The sequence below is a fragment of the Artemia sp. Qi Xiang Cuo genome, chromosome 13, assembly GCF_049724085.1.
Source record: "Artemia sp. Qi Xiang Cuo chromosome 13, ASM4972408v1, whole genome shotgun sequence".
NCBI classification, from domain to species: domain Eukaryota; kingdom Metazoa; phylum Arthropoda; class Branchiopoda; order Anostraca; family Artemiidae; genus Artemia; species Artemia sp. Qi Xiang Cuo.
Window position 1 is genome coordinate 50,932,270 of NC_142806.1, and position 22,709 is coordinate 50,954,978.

At 35.2% G+C, this 22,709-nt stretch overlaps 1 protein-coding gene and 1 long non-coding RNA gene across 2 annotated transcripts; both read left to right on the forward strand.

Annotated features, from left to right (window-relative positions):
* Positions 1 to 1,689: 1,689 nt before the first annotated feature.
* Positions 1,690 to 2,355, forward strand: LOC148945388 (uncharacterized). The gene has a single exon (XM_089099027.1). It carries the CDS (start codon positions 1,690 to 1,692, stop codon positions 2,353 to 2,355), a length of 666 nt encoding a protein of 221 aa, XP_088955153.1.
* Positions 2,356 to 3,982: 1,627 nt separating this feature from the next.
* Positions 3,983 to 19,583, forward strand: LOC148945389 (uncharacterized). Its single transcript, XR_016142735.1, has 3 exons — positions 3,983 to 4,112; positions 18,015 to 18,164; positions 19,167 to 19,583. It is a non-coding gene; the product is annotated as an uncharacterized LOC148945389 (long non-coding RNA).
* Positions 19,584 to 22,709: the final 3,126 nt, after the last annotated feature.

The following is a 22,709-nucleotide window of genomic DNA, read 5'->3' on the forward strand; positions in this document are numbered from 1 at the left end:
AGGACAATCCCTGCCAGAACCCCCTGAAATGTGCTCTATGTTGTTCAGCAAACCATCCCTGTTACAGTTTTAAATGCCCTGAAGCACAGAAAGCGTTAAAAAAATGAATAATCTTGAACTTAAAGTTGTATCATGGAACATGAATGGTGGAGTTCTGGCTAAACTACCTCTGGTTGAGCAATTAGTACAAGAATATGACGTAGTCTGTTTACAGGAGCACTTTCTTACAACAGAAGGACTTCAGCTTCTTGAGGTCAATGACAGTTCCAGCGTATTCAGTGTTCCTGCAAAGGGTTCTGGCAGAGGTAGACCCTCTAGTGGTATTTCGATACTGGTACGCAAAAGTCTTAATCCTTCCTTGTACAAGCAGTCTGAATTCTTCGTCGGTGTCTGAATTGCTGATAGGGGTCTATTCTGTGTTTATATGCCCACGGATTCTCGTGATAATAAATCCGATGCACGATTAAAGGTTGCTTGTGGATAGATTTATGGAGCAGTTGACGGATGTGTTACGCAAAAACTGATATGCATTATAACAGAAGACATGACCTGTAGCCTTTGTGACAACAGTCCGAGAACTCAGGTTCTGGTTGCTGCCTGTGAAAGTCTCCGTTTACTTGAAAATGACCTGGACTACACGTATGTACATAACTCCGGCTCTGTATCCTCCCTTGACTCAATGATGTGCTCTGCAGATGTGAAGACAAACGGAAAATGTAGGGTAAAATTAAGCATCTTTGCGTCTAACCACCTACCCCCCTCGAAGATGGTCATTGTTACTAATAAACCTCCTCGCCCAAGGTATGTTACCCTGATGGGGTGGTAATATATAAGTGGGTAAAACCCGACTCTACGCTTTTAAGGTCCGTTTCGGATCATATACTTGAAAAGATCAAGGCCCCATTTCAACTGCTTCAGCAAGGTTCGCCTGTTCCCGATAATGAGAAGCAGATACTCCTGAACAATTACTGTGCAGAAATTACACATGCCCTACGCTGTGCCGAAAAGGCTGCAGTTCCGACACGAAAAGTTCGAGTCGGAAGTGAAAATCCACAGTGGTCTCAGAATGTACAGTTGTCCACTATGGAACGAGTGCGAGCGCCCTCGTCAAGGTGTCTTGAATGATATCAGGCTATATACTAAGCGAAAGTTCGCCAAGACCCTTGCTAAGCACCGAACCGACTTAATGGACCAGAATTGCAAAGTGCTTGAAGGTGACCCAAATGCAGTCTGGAAGTATATTAAAAAGAAAAGGAGTCTGAAATCTCGCAAAGAAGAAATTTTGCCAAGTGAAAGTGATTGGAATAAATATTTCACTGACGAATTCTCACCGCCGAACAAGGCTCTCGAGGAAGAGTTCGAAAAGAGCTCGACTCCCTCCTAGCGTCAAATGAACGAAGTGTCGGGTTCGTTGTTACTGTCTCTAGTATCCGTCATATGCTATCTAAACTGAAAAAGAAGTATTCTCGAGGTGATGATAATATTTGTGGAATGCATCTGGCTATTGGGGGTGACAGTGTGTTAAATCACCTTGCTCTTATGTACCAGATGATCTTTAACTGCGGTCTTGTCCCCGATGTTTTCTGTGTTGGCGTCGTTACACCAGTTCCCAAAAAAGGGAATGATCCCAGGAACTGTTCATCATACCGCCCCATAACTGTTGCGCCGGTATTCTGAAAACTCATGGAAATGCTTGTTTTTGGTGACCTAAGTGAAGCTTGTTATACTCCCGATTCGCAATTCGGGTTTAAGAGTGATACTAGTCGCGAGCATGTTCATTCGTTGATAGCTAATCTTTTGCTCAGTGCTCACGATAATAATGATACACTTGTTCTAGCAAGCCACGATGTACGTAGAGCATTCGACTCCGGTATCCACGCACAAATACTTAGTTCTGCTTGTAAACGCGGAGCTGACCGTTCGGTTGTCGTTGTATGGAGGAGCATGTATAGGAGACTGAGAGTGAAGATTAAAGTCCCCACTCATCGCGGTATTGTGGTATCCACCGTAGTTTTACCTGTCCGTAAAGGTATCCGGCAAGGCTCCATTACGTCCCCTGCTCTATACAACAACATTATTATTGTCCCTCAAGTATCAGACACAACGTGCTGCATGTATTTAAGTCTTGACGTGTTGTTCATTAATTCCGCTGAGGATATACTTAACTCACGTAGGTCGGTTTCAAGGGTTGAAGATAATTACAATATATTGTGTGATGAATATGCTAAGATTGGGCTAGCTTTTAACGCTGCCAAGAGTGAAGTAGTTGTTTTTCGTCGCAACGCGAAAGATTCGACCCCGATTAGCGTGCTCCAAGGCGATACTGCGGTGAGCTCAAAGCCATCTCTCACTTAACTTGGACTGCCGATCACTTCAGATCTGCGGTTTACTCGTGAAGCACTGGTTGAGCATTTTTTAGAAAAGGCACGCAAAGCATACGGACTACTCCTACCCTGCAAACGTATGTATAACCGCCATATACTCGGAAGGCTTTATTCCGTGTTCGTTATCCCGCATGTTGTGTCACTCTCGCCGTGTTGGTCTCTTTTCACCGAATCAGATAAGCGCTCAGTCTGTCGGGTTTACTATAAGTATGCAAAATATCTGTTAAGTGTTACGCCATGGGAGAGAAATTCAAGAGTTTCAAAAAATTACAGCGTTGCGGTCCCGACTACTGCAGCTACTGAGCGAATCGTCCGATTTCGGCGTTCGCTCAATCCTGATCATGATATTTACCGAGCTATCGTAGGCTAGTTTGATTACGAGTTTAGTATGCTGTATATAGATTGTTATTGAAGTCTTGTTGTTTCTCTTATTGCGTTTTCTTTTTCTCTTTTTTTTTCTTTTTTCTTTACTCCGTTGTGTAACCTTGTGTTATTTATGATGGGAAATAAAAACCATTCATTCATATATATATATATATATATATATATATATATATATATATATATATATATATATATATATATATATATATATATATATATATATATATATATATATATATATATATATATATATATATATATATATATATATATATATATATATATATATATATATATATGTATATATATATATATATATATATATATATATATATATATATCTATATTATATATATATATATATATATATATATATATATATATATATATATATATATATATATATATATATATATGTGTGTGTGTGTGTGTGTGTATGTGGGTGTTTGTATGTGTGTGTGTATATATATGTGTGTGTGTATATATATTTTTTTTTATATATATATATATATATATATATATATATATAAATAGTATGGAAATATAATAGTTCAGAAACAAATTTGGGCTATATATTTGCACATTAGGGGGGCTGGGAGGTAAAGCATAGCTTATACTAAATACGTAACCTAACCTAGGTACCTTTTCCCCGCCTACAACCCAAAAAACAACAGTTTAAATATTGTAAACGCGATAAGAAACCACGCTTTGCAATCCATTTATCTCTTGCAAATACCCGTTTGCCGGGTTTCCACTAGTATTTCCTTGTACATTCTATAGCACTGTGTTGGATACAATGCTCAAGTACCGATAATATGCTATGTTCTTTATTAAGAATAAAAAGTAATGAAGTAAGAATTGCCTTTTTTATATCACGTTTCCTTATCGGAGGAGGACCTGCTAAACTGAAACAGATTTTGTGCCCCTCTCTCAAATAAAATTGTTTTGAGCTTCGCTGCCCCTAATTTGATAATTCTCTCATATGTTCCTACACTTTTTATATAACTTTCCTATTTCCTGCCAATTTGATAAATTTACACCCCTCCCCCCTAGAAAACACGTACATGCCTAACTCGCACGTTCTCAAATATTCTATTATCACCCCTTTCAGCCCTGCTGGTTCCTTCCGTCTATCGGTTTCCGTTTATCATCAAAATACGCAATTGTCAGTTATCCCCTGGGGATATTGACCGAGCATACCATTCGCATTTTCTGTTATGCTATATTCACATAACGGTGTGTCTGAGTCGAGCAGGATGTTTGCGCGGACCTAGGTTCACCTTTCCCAGTTACGTTCGAAATGGCGTGAGGTTAGGTTATACTCTCGTAACGGAGGTGTATAAGGTATTAACGGATTTATCATTAGAATATTTTGTAATGATGCGAAATTGGGTATTTTCTTTTACATCGATGCTTCTAGACAGTACCTTATTAATCAATGTTTGTTTCATTTCTTAGAAAAGAGTGAAGTCAGATATGTTCATTGAAGGGGACTTGGGTTTTTTCCCCAAAAAATAGATTGACTTTAATATAGTACGCTTTTCTTTAATAAAACTCACCTCCAGGGTCGTATCCATGATTCTTTTTTTTTTGGGGGGGGGGAAGTACAAAAGGATTTTTCGGGGGGGGGGGGTACAAAAAAAACAAAAATTTGTTTATATTAATTTTTTACGCTTTTGCGAGTGGGACAAACATTTCGGAAGATGCTTCAAACCCTCTATCTCCCCCTCAATACGGCCTTACTCTCCTCCCTCAATGCAATTGAGTAAATCACTGTACGACTCTCTTAACGGCTCAAGTTTTATTGTAAACATTGATCAAGAATTTTCTAATTATTATTTTAGGGTATTATTTTGAATATAAAGTTAATTTTGAACTTCAGTGTTGTATTCCCACTCTCCAGAAAAAAAACCCACTAAGATTCTGAACACTTAAAAAATTCTAAAATACTAATATCGTCCCTTAAAGAGTACCAGTAAGCTTATACTCCCCCTCCCCTATAGATCAAATATGTACCAGGGGCGGATCCAGGATTTTTTTTTTTGGGGGGGGGGGGCAAAATATGTTGTTCCGAAAAAAAATTAGGGGGGGCGCAAAATAGGTTGATCCGATAAATTTGCGTTAGGAGCAAGTTTAATTAGGCTAACGCAAACTTGAGTTAATTAAGTAAATTACTCTACTTTAGAATACGCTAGGGGCGCGCCCCCTCGCCCCCCCCCCTCGCCTCCCCCCTCGCCTCCCCCCTCGCTCCTCCCCCCTCTGGATCCGTCACTAATATGTACCCCTAATCGTTTATTAATTAAAAAAAAAAGTTTTTTAAAAAGTAAATAGCGAAGTTGAAACTTACAGAACAAAAATTATCGCTTCACAGTCTATCTAACATATATCAATAAAACTAGTAAAATTAAACCAAATAATCATATTTCCCTTTTTTGTAGGATTATAAAAAACTAGCGCTTTACTGAAAACACAGAAACCAAGTATAAAAAACAAGAATGATGATTTATTAGTTAAAAATGAATTCGTAGCCTGACAACAACAAACTAATCTATAAAGCTTTTCATAGTATTACACTAGCTGTGATATCAGTAACTTTCAGTATACAATTAAAATTATTATAAAACATAAGCATAAAAAAAATATTTTTTTAATGACCGCAAAGTCACTGAACAGCATACAGAAATATTGGATTGATTTATCAGGTAACATTTTGGTCTCACCAACTACTATAATACCATTCGTGAGTAATAAACAATCCTAAATTGTAACAAATACGCTTTAGTATTACTCAGAAAAATACCTTATTTTTATACTGTTAAAAGTGGCCTTAATCGGTTTACTTTTATTGTACCAAAACTCCTATGTTGTTTTGTGTTTTCAGTAAAGCGCTAGTTTTCTATAATCCTACAAACATAGTGATATTTCCCTATGTTTGTAGGATACAGAAAACTAGTGCTTTACTGAAAATGCAAAAGCCAAGTATAAAAACAAGAACATTGATTTAGAAATCAAAAGTAAATACGTAGCCTCACAACAACAAACTAGTCTGTAACGCTTTTCGTTGTCCTACAAGAGCTGTGATATCAAAAACTTTCATTATACAATTAAAATTATCTTGAAAACTTAGGCATAAAAATAATAAGTTTAAAGACATTACACAACATATAAAATAATGGATTGATTTATCAGGTTAGATCTATGTCTCACCTAGTATTACTCGAAATGAAGAACATATCAACCGTAATATGAACTCTGGAAATCCAGTTATTTCTCTCTATAAAACGGAGGATTTTAAGTTGTGATACAAATTCTAAAGCGAATTTGTCGTCCTAATACTACTCCTTCGCTTCGAACTTGTCTACAAAATATTCATGAAATGTCCTTTTCAGATCCAAAACGACAGTCAATCATTGAACTGAGGTCATTTTACAGAAGTGATGCCAAGTTAAACGAAAAAAGATAAATAAAACAACAATCCAAAAAACCTTTACTTTTATACTGTTAAGTGTCCTTAAAAGGTTTAACTTTTAACGTACCAAAACTCCTAAATTGTTTTGTGTTTTCAGTAAAGCGCTAGTTTTCTGTAGTTCTGCAAACATAGAGAATTACTATCAGTTGATTTATTTATACTAATTTTATTGATACATATTAAGATAGGCTGTGAAGTAATAATTTTTGTTTGTTTTAAGTTTCAACCCCGCTCTTTACTTCCCTCGGAAAAACTTTGTTTTTTAAAATTAATTTATGCTCGTTTTTGATAAAAATTTAATTTAGAAACAACACTGATATGACCTTTTCTCTTTATACGGAATAATTTCTGTTCGTCTTAAGATTTAATGTTGGTCCTTAGTTTCAGTCATGGGCGCCCAAAAAAGGGGGGGGGGTGAGGCAAGGGGGGCACCATCCCCCCTGGCTGAATGACGGTGTCATATGTTTGTATTAATTAAAGAAAAACTTTTTCTACATAATAAATATTCAAAGAAAAGTAAAGCTCTATTAAGTATAAAAATGGGCAGAAGTAAAGTCAAATAATCTTCCAAGCGTAAAACTACCACAAATCACTATCAACAATTAAATGAAACTCAAAATGAACAGAAATCATAATAAATAGCAGAGTCAAACTCAAAACAAGCCAAAATTAACATTACTAGGGCTGACAACCCCCATGCCTTCTCATGACCAGAACATAACTTAGGCTTGACTGAAAAACAAAAACAAAAAAGAAACACAAATGACTGTGGAATGTCAGTTTGATATACCTATAAACTCAAAACGAAGTGCTGATTAGACCAGGTAAGACCCCCCCCCTAAAATTCAGCGTATGGGTGCCCATGGTTTCAGTTGAAAACTTTTTTTATATATAATTTCTAATTACCTCCAATCTAGGGGAGATCTAGGGGAGACACCCCAGCCCTTATTAAGGAGCTGAACTAAGAAGCCTAAGTACAAGAATTGAAGGAAAAAATAAGTTTAGTGGGGAAAAATTTTCAAAACATAGTGTTGTTTGTTTTTGTAAAAAAAAAATATTCAAAAAAGGAAATGGATCTTCAATTCTTTGTTTAAAAGAATTAAATTTAGTCACACAGGCGAGTAGCTTCGACACAAAAGGTTAACTGAGCGGGCATGTTTGTATATCGACATACTTGCAGAAAATGTTGCTAGCTGAACAGGAATGTGCATTAGGCTTAGGGATTTACTTGACCTGTCCCTAAATAAAAAGCCGCTCATTACTCAGAAATGAATGGAAATTTAAAAAAATCATATCTTGTGTAGGTACGATAAATTATGGTATTACAAACTAAGTTTGTTTTCATCTCAAAAATTTTGGGAAGAATTACATGAAATCTCCTATAGAACTGTTTATATTTGTCTTTCTGCCTCTTTGGATGTCAAGTAAGTGATTTGAATACCTAACAATAGGTTCAATCCTTCTTTTAATATACAACTTTGTGTGGTTCCGGAACCACATACCTACACTTCTCTGACCACTAAGTGGCAAGTGGTTGGGGTCGGGGGTGTAATTTGTTATGGGCAGAGGGGGCAACTTCCCCTCCCAGATACCAGTTGGTCCCCCTCCCAGCTGAAATTTATTTTCTCCAAAAATTTTGTCAAAACTAAGATAAGCCTGCATAATTCAAGCATCCACTGAAACAGATCATTTTTCTTTAGTACAGCTTTACCTTTTTTATTACTATACGGCTCGTTTTTCAGTTTTCTCTGTCATTTTCACTTGATTTGAGAAAATTGGCTCCAACTGTGACGCCCGCCCCCCACATAATTTTGACAAAATTACGCTATTCGTTGGAGTAGGGATTTAGAGATCTATACAGAAAGGTTGCAAACCATGAACTGGATGACCTCTATTCCCTTTTGAATCAAAATACTTGACCAAATACCTTCCTGGGACATGCTTTAAAAAATGAGTGCATCACATTTACAAAAACAGTTATATAATCTGAAAATTATCGTATAGAAGGGAGAAAACCGTAATTGAAAAAAAAAACACAAGCAGGAAGTTGAACGCTGTATCAACAGAACCACGCCTATAACAAAGAAATTTGTTATATCAGTGCTTTTGCTTTAATTCCGTAGCTTAAGGGGGCTTAGAGGAGGAACATACGAGAGGTCTTCTTGTAAACCTCCAGTTACGGGTTTTGGACCATAATTATTACAACGATGATTTCGTTTTATACTTCCAAGCGTTCCTACTTACGAAGTGACATCACAACTATTGTTTTTAGAGCTATATCACACTTACGGATGGTAGAATTGATAAACATCGCGTAGATACAAGCAATAGCTTTCAAATGAGTCATTAAACGTCACTCTAAAAAGTACTGGTAGCCCACTAGCCCCAGCTTTTCCACTTGAGACATGGCACCAAAAGTGCCATTTGGGACTTGCTGATGGTTGAATTTATAGGAAGGACGTAGATATGAGCAATATCTTTTATATGAGCTATTAAAAATCTGTCTAGATACCTGGGATACCAATACGCCCAATAATAATATGCCAATACCGATACGCATGATATCAATACGTCCAATACCGATACACTGTTCAGCCCTATCCCCAGGGGTTAAGGAGGGTCATATTATCACCAAAACCAAATATATTTGACCTTTGAACTATGTTGAACAAAATGACTATCTCAATATTGTGATTGGATGACTTTGGGGGGGGGGGGGCTAGTTGCCCTCCAATCTTTTTTGTCACTTTAAAAGGGCACTAGCAAATTTAATTTGCGTTCGAATGAGCTATTACATATCTCTATGACAATCTGGTCACCCCCTAGCCTTGATATAAAAAAAATAAAGAAAAAAGAAAAAACGGCCGACAGATCAGTACTACCCATGCAAAAGTCATTTTCCTTGTTATTAAGGGGGAGGGGGGCTGCACCTTCCCATAAAAAGGTTTTCGACCGTGTTTACTCTAATGGTAGACTTTTCATTTTGATAAGACGCTATTTTCGAGGGGTTTCAGACTTTTTTTCGAAATCATCATAAAATTCTTTTCGCAATAAACTTTTACTTTTAATACGAACCTAAATAATAGTTACCATTCCTGAATCAGTGTCAGATGGCATTTTTTTCACTAGGTATTTTGTTTCTAAACGCATTTTTTAACTTTTGGTTACTATGGGCTGTGGTTCGCTCTTTACTAGGTTGCAGCTACCACTGCAACCATGATATTGATTTGTAGCTAGATCTATCAGCAGAAATATCGGTGAATAATTGGAGGTTATTTTCTTGTCAGAAATGCATATACTCATCACGACATAAAGGCAGATCTAGAGACAAATCTTGGGGGGTGTGTGACAAGGGCACCAATAATTGAACAAATTGACAAGTTCATTTAAAAAAAAGAATAAAATAACGGAATGAGGGTGGCAGAAAAATCATAGGAGGGTAGGCCCCCGTTCGTTATATCCATCCCTGTCACTAAAAAATCACTTATTGGCTCCACACAATTTTGAATCACATTGTGATTGTGAATTACAAAATTCTATTAACTTTTTTGACCTGAAAAGCATTTGCAAACCTTTTAAAAATTTATTATTTATGATTAGATTTAATAGAATTCATACATTTAATAACCATTTACTCGAAAACGTTTAGGTATCCTTCTGGAGATCCGCTATTCTGCAAATTTGCCGTTATTTCTTCAAGTTAGTGAAGAGCAGTAGCCCTATGGTCTACGCAAATAGCATTCTTGGCCTTAAAGACAAATATTGATTTCCGTTTTATTTTTTTGTTCTGTTTATGCCATAACCCTAAATTGTTCTTGCGATGAACAGATGTCACGGAATGAATCAACAACTATTTTTAATATCAACCCCCCTTCAATAGAAAGGCAGTTCAATAATCTCCACAGTCGTGGGTGGTCTGAAAGAAATTTTCTGTGATAGTGAATTTGGCACATCATACTTTTGTAAATTTTAGATAAGATGAGAATTAAATGAAATCAGGGTTACTTTACTTAAGAGTTCGAAATTTGCTGTAGGACGGTGAGACTGATTATAAATATGTTTTTTTTAAGTCAAATACATATTGTGGTGTATGGCAGAAGCAGGCAAATAAACAGTACCAGATACCCGCTAGTACCCAGTTCCAGCACTAGACATTTTTTCTAGTGAAAACCGATAATTTCGATCATAAACAGGGCATTCCACCAAATATCTAAATTACAGAAAGGCCGTAACAATGGTAGTCAAGATCGAAATTTACCTATTTCGATTCTGTGCTTCTGAGATTGCTTGCATCTAAATTGCGACTTGAGGATTGATAACTGCCACGGTCACGCATCTTGTCTATTCCACGGGGAATCTTCAAATATTTTTAATATTTGAAGGGGTCGCCGATTTTTAGGACTCTGAAATCTTTAAATATAAAATATTGAAAATATTTTAAATTTTTTATTTTTGAATATTAAAAATATTTGTTTATTTATTTTTAAATTTTAAATATTTTATAAAATATACAACAATAAACATATAATAGTTTTAAACAAAAATATAAAATATAATTTAATCTTTAAAATATTTAATGTAAAATATTTAAAAATAAATATTTGCGATCGACTCTGCAAGGGGTCGCCGACTTTCAGGAATCGTGTAAAACCAGGTGGCGAGTCCGAAGCATGGCCAAAGTGCGCCAAGCATCGTAGAGCTACCCGAAGTGTCGCGGGACTGTCTCACTGTCAAGGGCCTGTGAGGTGAACGTGGCACTCCGAGATGTACACCAGATGATGCAAAGTAGGTGACCCCTTGATAATTTGGAAAGTCGCCAGAAAATAATGAAATTTTATGTATTTCGCGCATTTTGCTTCAAGGAACCAACCTCTGAATGCTATTTGTAGCAATAGCTGCAACCTGGTAAAGAGGGGATACTGACCCATGGTAGCCAAATGTTTAAACAGGCGGACGCGTTTATAAAAACTACTGAAAATATTTGGTACTTTATTATTAGCTGGTACCCACGCAAGAAGTCAAGTTTGGTTAATGCTAATGAAATAAAACAAAATATGATGAAAATATAATAGTTTAGAAACAAATTTGGGCTGTATATTTGCATATTAGGGGGGGGGGGTTTAAAGCATAGCATATATTAAATAAGTAACCTAACCTAGGTACCTCCCCCCCCCCCGAAACCCCAAAAAAAAAAAGTTTAAATATTGTAGACGCAATGACAAACCACATTTTACGATCCAATTCTCTATAGACAGATACCCGTTTGACTAGTTTCATTTAGAATTTCCCGGTACTTTCCCATTATATGGGCTTATCTAAAAAGTCAAGTTTTGTTAATCCTAATGAAATAAAACAAAATAGGATGAATATATAATAGTTTATAAACAAATTTGGGCTATATATTTGCACATTAGAGGAGGCGGAGGGGGGGGTGGTAAAGCATTGCATATATTAAATACATAACCTAACCTAGGTACCTTTTTTCCCCCTAAACCCCAAAAAATAACAGTTTCAATATCGTAAACGCATTGAAAACCACGCTAAGCATTGAAAACCACGCTAAGCATTGCATTACTGTATAGCGGTGTCTTGAAATAACCCGTCAAAAACGGGTTTTTCGTGACTGGTTTCCTTGTAAAGGCCCATATAATGGGGAAGTACCCATTTCCCTGTACAGTATATCGCGTGGGTACTAGCTAATACTAAAGTACCAAAATATTTCTCAACAGAGGCTAATCCCAGTACCACAGTTTATATAATTATCCAGTATGATCTTTCCCTATCTCACCCATTATAAAAACCCGGACCAAGGTGCGAGTGCTCCAGAGAACGTTTTTTGCAGATAGAAACATAGGCGGCATCAGATCTTTTCACGGGTAGACAAGTCAGACTGTGATCTAATCGGAAACAAGTGGGAACCCGCTATTACGAATAATGCACTTTGTTGGAAACAATCGGAAACAGACTAACCCGCTAATGCAGAAAGAAGTGGGAGGAGCTTTTTGTTCGCACCGAGAACGAAGACCAGAAATAATCTGCGATAAGCTTACTGGATAATTATACGAACTCTGCCCAGTACTAATAAACAGTAATTACATTACTGCTAGTTCGGGACTGAACACAAAAACCAACACAGGAATTGTTTTCTTATAGTGGATACATAGTGCTTTAGGATTTTTTTATAGTACGAAACTAAGCATGACACATCCGCATTATATGGTACACACTCGAGAAGTGAAGTTTGGTGAATGCTAATGAAATAAAACAAAATATGATGAAAATACAATACTTTAGCAACAAAATTATGAAAACCGCGACAAAGAATTATGATAAGGTGGTCACACAGAACGCATTATATTAAATACATAACCGGTACTGTTGTACTAAATGGACTCTTTTATCTACGGCAATGCATACCAGTCAAGAAATAGACAGAGACGCGTGATGAAAACAGGTTTGCAATGCCTTCTGGGATATAAACAAAGGCAAGAACTGTATTTAAATTGTTGTTTTTGGGGTTTGGGGGGGGGAGGTACCTAGATTAGGTTAGGTTACGTATATAATATATGGTATGCTTTAACCTAGTTTGGTTAATTAGCATTAACCAAACTAGCTCTATATAAAAGAATCCGTTTAGTACAACAGTACCACATAACCTAACCAAAATATCAACCAAATATTTAATAAAAATATAGCTACAATGTAGTTTTCCACCGAGCCGAAGCATGTGTACCATATAATACGGAAGTACTCTAATCATTTCTTATTTCTTATTCGCGGGTTTTAAGCAAAGCGGTACGCATTTCTAAGCATTTCTAATTTCTTATTTTTCGTGTTTTAAACAAAGCGCTAGTTTTGCATATCCCTACCAATATTGGGAAATTTCAGTCAGTTCCATTATTTTTGTAGATACATGTTGCATAGGCAACAAGGCAATGATTTTCGTTCGTTTTACAACTTTATCTTCACTTTCATCAAAGAAGCCTAGTTTAAATAAGTTAAATTTGATGAACTTTATGTCCTTAAGCCGAGGGTTCCAGATGGAAGCGCAAGAGTCAAAATTCAAATTTTCGTTCTCTCACGTTTCCCCCTTCTGGGCTTGGCGCTCTCTTCTTGGAAAATTATTGAAAATTAAACGTCCAACTTGAAAATGTCCTACTTGCCAATGTCCTTTATTGTCCTAATTGCTACTCTGTTATGGGGATGATGGGAATGAGGCTCAAGATACTGTTTAGAGACTTGAATCAACATTGAATCACTGAGTTTCGTAGATGGTGTGTATCGCTTTGGACTTTTTACTGGGGGGGGGCTGGTTAACCTCAGTCCCTCTTTAATCGGAGCAAGCTGTTACTTTGCAGAAAAGTTAAGTTATATTCAATAGACTATAGTCTAACATAGGCTAATAGTAACGTGCAAAAACCGGTAGTTAAAGAAAAGTATGAATTATTCAAAATTAAGTAGCTGTTTCTTACTGTACTAGTGGAAACTTTCAAAGGAAAAAAAACAACAAAGGTACTAGTGCATTATATGGTCACTTTTATATACTATGCAAGGAAACCAGTCATGCACTGATAGACGAAACCCGCTAGAGACCGGTTATTTTCAAAGCAACCGCTATTAAGAAAGGGAATGCAAAGTAGTTTTCATTGCGTTTACGATATTTAAACTGTTGTTTTTTGGGGTTTAGGGGGGTACCTAGGTATTTCATTAGCATTAACCAAACTTGACTTTTTAGAAGTGACCATGCACCAGTACCATAACAAATATAAACCAAACAAATACAAACCTTCAATATGAAAAAATAAGCTTGGTTGGTTCATCTTTTTTCCATTTTGCTTATTTTCTTTTAAGTTCAAAATATGGCTGATTGCTGCAAGGTTTCTAAGGCATCAGTGCACAGAGGGCTTTTAGGCCCACGCCGCCATAATCGAGTTTGTTTTTTTCAACAATTTCTAATACCTTCCCTGTAACTTGGCCTTGTACCTACGCAGCAATTTTTTTTCGCGACTGGAAAATACCGGTAGTCAAGAAATTATATAAATTTATAATAAATTATAGAACCAATCGTAAAAATTTCGAGGTTTATGGAAAGGCACACAGGGTTGAAGCCCCTCCCTCTGCTTCTGTGCCAGAAGTCACTAATTTTTTATGGATTTTCTTTCAAAGCTTTCGCTCCACACTGAATATGAACCTTATATAAAAGCCTGTTTGCTGCCTCTCTTCATCTCACTGGCGGCTCCAAGGTACCGGGGGAACCTAACCCCCCCAAGAATTTTTATGGCACGCTCTTATCCTGTTTTTTTCTTTTTTTACTCTTAGAATAAATTGGTCAATTTGGTCACTTATTGGCACCTTTGTCACAATGGTCTTCCCCGGAATTTTGCTCAATGGCGCCTTTGTCACATTGGGCCTCCCCCAAAATTTTACTCTAGATTCACCCCTGCCTCATCTTAATTCATCTTCTTCTATAAAATACCCTATAAATTTGGTATTGTAAAAATCCAACCTTGCTGTAAGATAGCCTGCTCTTGTCACCGTTGCTTCTGGCAAATAAAAACAGATAAATAATAAGCTTGAGGATTATATAGTCAGAAAGAGTTGACAAACAGAAACTTGCTTTAATCTGCACTACCCCAACTATGCTACCTTTGTTTTGAACTGTGTATTAAATGACTGTGTCCATAGATCGATGTAAACAATATCAAAGGTTCACATTGAGGCTCACACAGGAGTGAATTTCGCTTATTCTACAATTTAATTTTCAATTTTGACGATTTAAGTTGCTCTGTCAAGCGATTTATCAAGATAGAGAAATTCAACTTATATCTTGCAACGGAGCAATTTTTCTAACATAAATTTAATGGGAGATGGGAGGCTACAATTAGTATTGAAAATGGTTTTACTGAGAAGCTGATCATGGATATCCAGTTCATCGAAATTATTTACGAAAAAAGGGACACAGAATGCAGATTTGGTCCTGAAAGCAAGGGAATAAAACATCTTGATTCATTTCGTACACAATCTTTCAACTTTGAATATTCTACCAGTAAATGTTGGGCAACTCAAAAATCCTGTGAACACAACGGCAACTGAAATGGCTCATTAATGTGATTGACTGATATTGTGTATCGCAGCATTTTTTTTCTGAGTGAACCCAGAACAAGAAAAAACACTCTCCCCCCCCCAGAACAAAATTGAATTTAAAAACAGAATCTCACTGAATAATTTTATCCGATACACCGTTAGTTACAAAAACTAAAGATTGTACGAAACAGAAACGGCGTTTTTAAGAACGCGTATAACAAAAATGTTAATTTTTTCTTTAATCTTTGAGCACGTAACATTTTATTAAAGTATTGGTCCCACAAGACATGTCGATAGTACTGACCGAAGGTTGGGGCAAGCTGCCTAAGTAAAATGTTTTTTTTTATCTTTAGGATCATTCTTCCTCAATCACTTTCTTTGTGATTTTTTACATTAACTCAGAATGATTCTGTCATAATAGGATTTTCCTTTTAAATAACCGTAATTTCAAAAAATAGATTAAAATATATTACATTTTCAGAGCTAATGGTTAAATGACGAACTTGATTAAAAAATGGCTGCACAATCGCTTAAAAGTAAACTGAAAGATTATTCATTCTTCACTTTTTCTAAGTTGATAGAAAACAAGTATATACGCCAAGGCAACGCCAAAAAGATCTTTTACGAATTGTCGTGAAACTAATAACGCCACCGAATTCCAGTTTGGGTTCAAGATTTTGAACAATAGAAACTTTCAGAGCGAGAATTCTGTTGCTACTTCTCAGTGCTTTTCTTATAATTTCCAGTTTTAATTTTTCCAACTTATTTACCAAAAGATCCGCGCTAATTGCACAAAATATAAATCTTAAAACATGCTCAGATGCAAAAACTATGCAATAAATTGAAAAGAGCTCAAGTTCTTCTGGATTTGTTAGAATATTGTCCAGTACCAAAATGAAGTTCGTTATTAAGCTAATAGTGCCGAAAATAAATTGGAGGAAGAAATAGCTGCCAAAATTACACGATAATTTCTGAAGTAGCAAAAAAAAAACATATACACATCTATTTTCGCATTCATATCATACAAGTCCAAATTTGATTCCTCTAAAGCCTTTGAACAAATCCTACAAATTGAGAAGAACATCCATGACACCATTAGCGGATAAAAATATGGAAATCCGTACAGAAATGCTTGAATCCATTGTTCATCTTTAATTGTTTTCCCATAAAAGTAAATTCCTGCTGCTGTTTGAGCTAGTGACCAAGCCAGTAGCATTACTGTTTCAATTTCTTGAATCATTATAGTTCTTTTCGATAAACATCTTAATATACCATTTCTTAAGAATGTAAAGAACTTGCATAGATTTTTGGACATAATCACTACTGCACTTCCGAAAATCAGTATAAACGAGATTAGCCAGTCACAGTACTTGCTTAGGTTGAATAAGGCATTACCTCTTTGTGCCTTTATTCCATCGTTCATCTCTATTATGTTAGCAGTTAATAGCACTATGAATAATATAAAAGACAGTAATCTCACAGTCAATCGATAGCCTCTATCAAAACAAGATAGATAACTGTATTTGTAAATTACTTCTATTGTTGATAATATTTTGTTAGACTCCATATCCACAATGAAACTGAGTAAGTTTACAAAGAAGGTATATATGTCGTTTCCAAGGGAACTTAAATGTTTTTGGTCAAGAATTATAAATATTTATAATGCTTTAATATCATTGTGTTAGAAATAGGTATTATATTGGTTTTCTAGTTCATATTTGTTTTAACTTAGTCTTGATTATACATTTTAATTTTCTGTTCGTTTTAGGTTTCGATTATTAATTCATAGTAAGTTCTGTAAGCTTTAAATTTGACTTACTGTGTAGCTATATGTCATTGGTTTAGGTTTTAATATTTCTCCTTATTGTTCTTTTGAAACTGTTCTTAGAAATTTTCAGGTAAAAAGGGCCTTGTATATATCACAGGCAGCGCAATCGCACTGCCTAAGTAAAGAACGATGTTAGCACAAGATATTATTATTATTTTTTTGTTTTCTTCTTTTTTCATACCTTCTTTTTCTTCTTACATGTTTTCTTCTTTTTCCATGTTTTCTTCGGCACTTCGTATCGAAGGAGTCGTCGTACAAACTTCGAAAAGAGCTCATTCGATTGGAAATTGGAATAGCTAGTCCCCTTTTTAATAGTCGAAAGTGATTGGAGGGCAACAATGTGGATAACAATAAAAGAATACATAATAATCTAGTTAATAGAAACATGCTGTATATTATAAAGTAATAATTTTAGTGGTTTCTTTTAGTTTAATATATCCCAGGGCTATATATGGGGGGATCAGGGGCAGGGGGGATATCACAAAAGCAACCATTTTATTTGGAAATGGTATAAGATAAGGAATCTATTGGTACTACTTTTATTTTATTAAAACATCTCCTTTAGAAAAGCCTTAACTCTATAGTGTTATATTTTGTTTATTTCCAGTTTTGGTCTTAGAATTCTAAGACTTACAATATTCTACTTATTCTGAACAAAATTCTCTAAAACCACATTCTACTTATTGTAAATTCTCGTAAAGAAATTCCAGCCTACATAGCTGAGGTTAATGGCCTCAGAATCTTTCTTTCACGCATTGCTTTGTCGAAAAAAAAATTTCTGCAAATAAAAAAAAAAAAAAAACTGTCGAATAATCATAACTGCAGAGACCGGCCAAAGGTGTTAAAACCAGAATTTCTTTTTCAGGATATATTTGTGACATCATGCAAATATAAAACTGTCATTGGTCTCCCGTTATCGTGCGAGTGAAGTATAAAGTGGAATAGCATTTTGCCCTTGCCAATATGGCTGCCCTTCTCACAGTCTATCCCTCGTAATGACTGCGCTATTCTCAAGGTAAAAATTGCATTTTCTCTAATTCCTAAGAGATTCTAAAGTCGCATAGCGTTGCCTTAAAATATAATGAAAATTGGATGTATGTGAACAAATGAGGCTTACCCATGAAAATATTGGTCTTTTTGAAAAAGACATTACAAAAATGTACAAGCATTGTATTAAGCAATTATTGTAGAAAAAATAATCTACTTTACTGAAAACAATAGTATTTGAAACCTTTTCTCTATTTTAACTTTAAAAAAATTAAAATTATTAAGACTCCAAGGAATGATATATATATATATATATATATATATATATATATATATATATATATATATATATATATATATATATATATATATATATATATATATATATATATATATATATATATATATATATATATATATATATATATATATATATATTAGATATATATTATTTGTTTTTTTTTATAACAAATATACATATATTTGTTTTTTTTTTTCCAGTAATCTGGGTTATGAATTATGATGGTGATTCTTCCTTTTATGTTTTGAGAAATAAAGTTTAGGTCGAAATGAAGATTGATTTCATTAAAGTGCAAATTATGTTTTGGTCTTTAGAAGACACAGGGGCCTTAGCCCTACTCCTCTTTATAGTAGTTTCTGCTCGTTTTGAGTTTGACTTGGTTATTTATTGTAATTTCTCTTCGTTTGGGGTTTCACTTGTTTAGTGATGGTTATTTATATGGTTTTACGCTTAAAAATTATTTGACTTTATTTCTGCTGAATCTTTGATGTAATTTAGTTCAGTACTTTTTCTAGAAAGATTCTTTTATGGAAAAAAGTTTCAAAAATAAATTTATGTTCATTTTTGACTGACAGTCTTTAGCATAGGTTAAGAAAAAAATATTTTTTATTTGTTCGATTTTTTCTCTATAAGAATCAAGATACTACTTATATATTAGACAAAATTTTGCATAGTCTTGAAAATACTCATTGCTGGTTTTCTATTAACAAACCCTTCTCTTAATTTCAGAGAAATGAACTATTCCCGGATTCTATCACTCGACCTAACATAGTGCATATTTGGCTGTGATATCTTCTCCTTCTCAGTTCGAGCACTGTCGTCTTCTGGTTCCAAATTTCTATTCACGTAGATAGAATCTATTTAGATAGAAACTTTTGAAGGCAGTGCTATAGTGTAGCTCTTTTCTAAATCCATAACCCGACGTCCCCCCGATATCGATCGCTTGGGGCAGGTAGGGTATGAACCGAACGACCGACGACTGGTCAAAGCTTTACCAGTAGATGCGAGTGACGACTCCTTGAAGATAATCGAGTTCCAGTCCACTCGCAATAGAATATAGTGAAAAGAAGTAATAGTAGCGTTTTTTATTATATATAATTTTTTTTAGTTCTGAATGTATGGTTTCTATTACATATTTATACGTTTCTCGTCGCATTTGTTTTGTTTAAAACGAAGTTAGTACGTTTTACCTCGATTTATTCAAAAAAAGGAATAAAACTACGTTCGGTTGTTTGTTATGATTAATAGTAAAGCATTACCCCCCCCCCTCCCTTCGCACTTAAAACACCAGAAATATACAAAATGGCAAAATTTTATTTTGTTTGGGAAATATAATTTTTTTCTCAAATTCTCCCCTCTCCCCGTAAGTAATTTCCAAGATGACAAAGAGCATTTTCAAGAGGGGGGGGGGACTGAAAAGTATCTACGACAAAATGCTTGACAAGTGCCCCCTTTGTCTACAATCATTTGTAATTTTCCTGGAGAGACCTTTCGACCAATATTGGAGTGGAGGGAGGATATCAAAACTATGGGTGGTCTTATATATCCTTGTTAAACTGCGTATGTTTTTGAAAATATTTTTGTGAGCATAAATTAAAAAATAGGAAATAAATTTTTTTTATTATTTATTTTAATAGAAAGTTTGACATGTTTCCCTTTATCGAAATCAATCACACAGATTTCACAGTATCAATGAGTGCAAGGTTAAGTCTAAAGTAAACGTTTAGGCTAACTCACGTGCCTGGACACCCAGAGAGAAGAGAGATGACACGTGTATTTTTCTCCCCCTATAAGACTAAGATAGAAATAAATTGCTCAATTTCCTTTTCAAAAGCATGTGACACGTTGTTCATGCAACAAATGTTCTTATCAAAACATGACTCACAAGGGCTATTCAGCTGTTCTGTGTAAGACCTAGTATTTGTATTCTCAAGCATTCATTAAATATCAAAATAGTATTTTTTTTTTTGTCTCCAGATGGAACGAGAGAATCAAATAAAGGCCTAGAATGTTGTCAACAAGTTTTTCGGAAAAATTAGTTTTTTTTCCGGATGTAGATACAAGGTCTTGTAATTATAGTCTCCGCAAGAATTTTCGGCTATGGACAACCTGTGAAATCTACTTTTATCCCTATAGATACGAAGTTGTATCACACAAAGCAAGGAGCATTCTGATAATACCGTTGGACTTATTCTGTTGTAACTCAATTCAAAAGTTTGTGTAGATACTAGGTTTTGACAGCAGGGTTGCCACCACGGTCAGCTCCTAAAGTTCTACAATTGCCCAAATTTTGCGTGATACACAGCGACTTTCGGTGCAACAGTCAAATCGACTGTAACGGTGCTAAAATAGTACTTTTGTGCTACAGGTGGCAACCGTGAGCACATGCTACAGTTCTATACATAGTGAAATAGTGCTAAAATAGCACTTTCATGCTACAGGTGGCAACCCTGTTCGATAGAGGAAAGCTACATTGTTTGCAGAGTATCTTACGATTGTTTTGCTTCAACTGCCCTTGTAATAATTACAGCCTTGCACTTACCCCAAGGTGAAAGGTAGCTCGGCCAAGAAAATATATACGGATAGTGACGACAAATAAAATATGAAACCCAAAAGGTAGGCTAATTTTCTGGAAAATTGTAGGCGAAACTATACAGATTCAAAATATAAACCAAAGTAATCCTCTCCACCTTTTAATTGCATCCGAGTCTAAAAGTTAAAATTTGAAGCACAATTCTTTCAAGTTACTATTTTAAGAGAATGATTTTATGTCTCACCAAAAAGTGAACATTTTAAAATCGGTCATACAAGAATTTCCTTTTGAAAACTACCCTTGGGCCCAAATTTCACAAAGGTTTCACAGAAAAGTGAGAAAACTGGGTGTGCCTCAAACTTCGTAAAAACTTTTATATGAATCAGACACATTTTTTTGCCCTCACATGTCCTCCCTTTAAAGACAAAAAATGAAAGCCCCCAGCTTCCTCTTCCCTTCAAAACTTCTAAAATTTCAGCTTGATCTCCGCCTGTCACTCCCAAGATGCCACATATATGCCGTATGGATGACAGGATACATAGTTTCTTTATATATATCTGTTTTTCCTCCAAGTTAAAATTGAGGGTTTGCTTCCCGCTCAAAGCCCCTGATAATGTCAACTCAATCCTGCAAACTATTTATGAGATAATGCATATATGTTATACTGATAACCAGCTATCTTGTTACCAGATGCACTATTTTTATCACATGGCAGCGCATATTACCTTTGATTCATCTTGCCACTTAACCATGAAATAATGATGTCTCATATAGGGTTAAAAACGTTTCAGGGGATCAGAGAAGATGTTCTCAGTCTTCACGCCATCTGCCCCCCAGTTTCTTTTTCCCCGTTTCTAAAGAAATACAAATACAAAGGACTGTCTTCAATAGACAGTCTTGTCCAAATAATGACAAGACTCAGAAGGACCCTTCAGCTTCTCTTTGAACGGGAGATGTATTGAATCTGGCTTATGTCGGAACTTGGTTATTGAGGACCGTTCATGGCTGCTATTATGGCTGGTTGTGATAAGACAGATGTGATCTTATTGGTTGTAGAAGTGTTAATCCTTGCTATATTTCTGATTTCCATGGGAATAAGATTAGCCTATATTCACTATACAACAAGTCGGAAATCATAATAATAATTTGAGGAATTCCAATAAGGCCCTAAATATTCGAAAGATTTGCAGCTGTTGAAATTCTATTTTTTTACAGTATAATCGTTCTCTGGTAATTGTTACCGATACTGTAAAAAAAAATATGTAAAGGAATCAGGAAAAATTCTGCCAATAATACAAAAATTCAATTAAGAATAATTTTACAAAATAATACTTTTTAAAAAAGAAACTACGAAAAAGATGGTGACGATACCATCTTGCTTATTTCAACTAAAAACCAATTATATTGTTGGTTTGATTGGTTAATTAAGTAGGTCACACTGCCGCAGCTTGGCTTGAATTTCAATCATAATATTTTTAGGGAGTGCATCATTACCATTGTGCTGTGGCGACTACAGAATGCATGGAATTGTTTTAAAAAATACCAGGTTTTGTGGCACAATTATCTGATAATATCCCGCTGGTCCTGGAAATAATTTTGTTTTAATATTACATCTTCTCTTAAACTAATTAAGATAAGTTTTTTTTTAGCGTTCTTTGGTCCTTACTATTTCTGTCGTTCATCCTTCATTTTGTAAATACAAAAAAACAAACTTCAAGGCATGAAATAACACATAATGC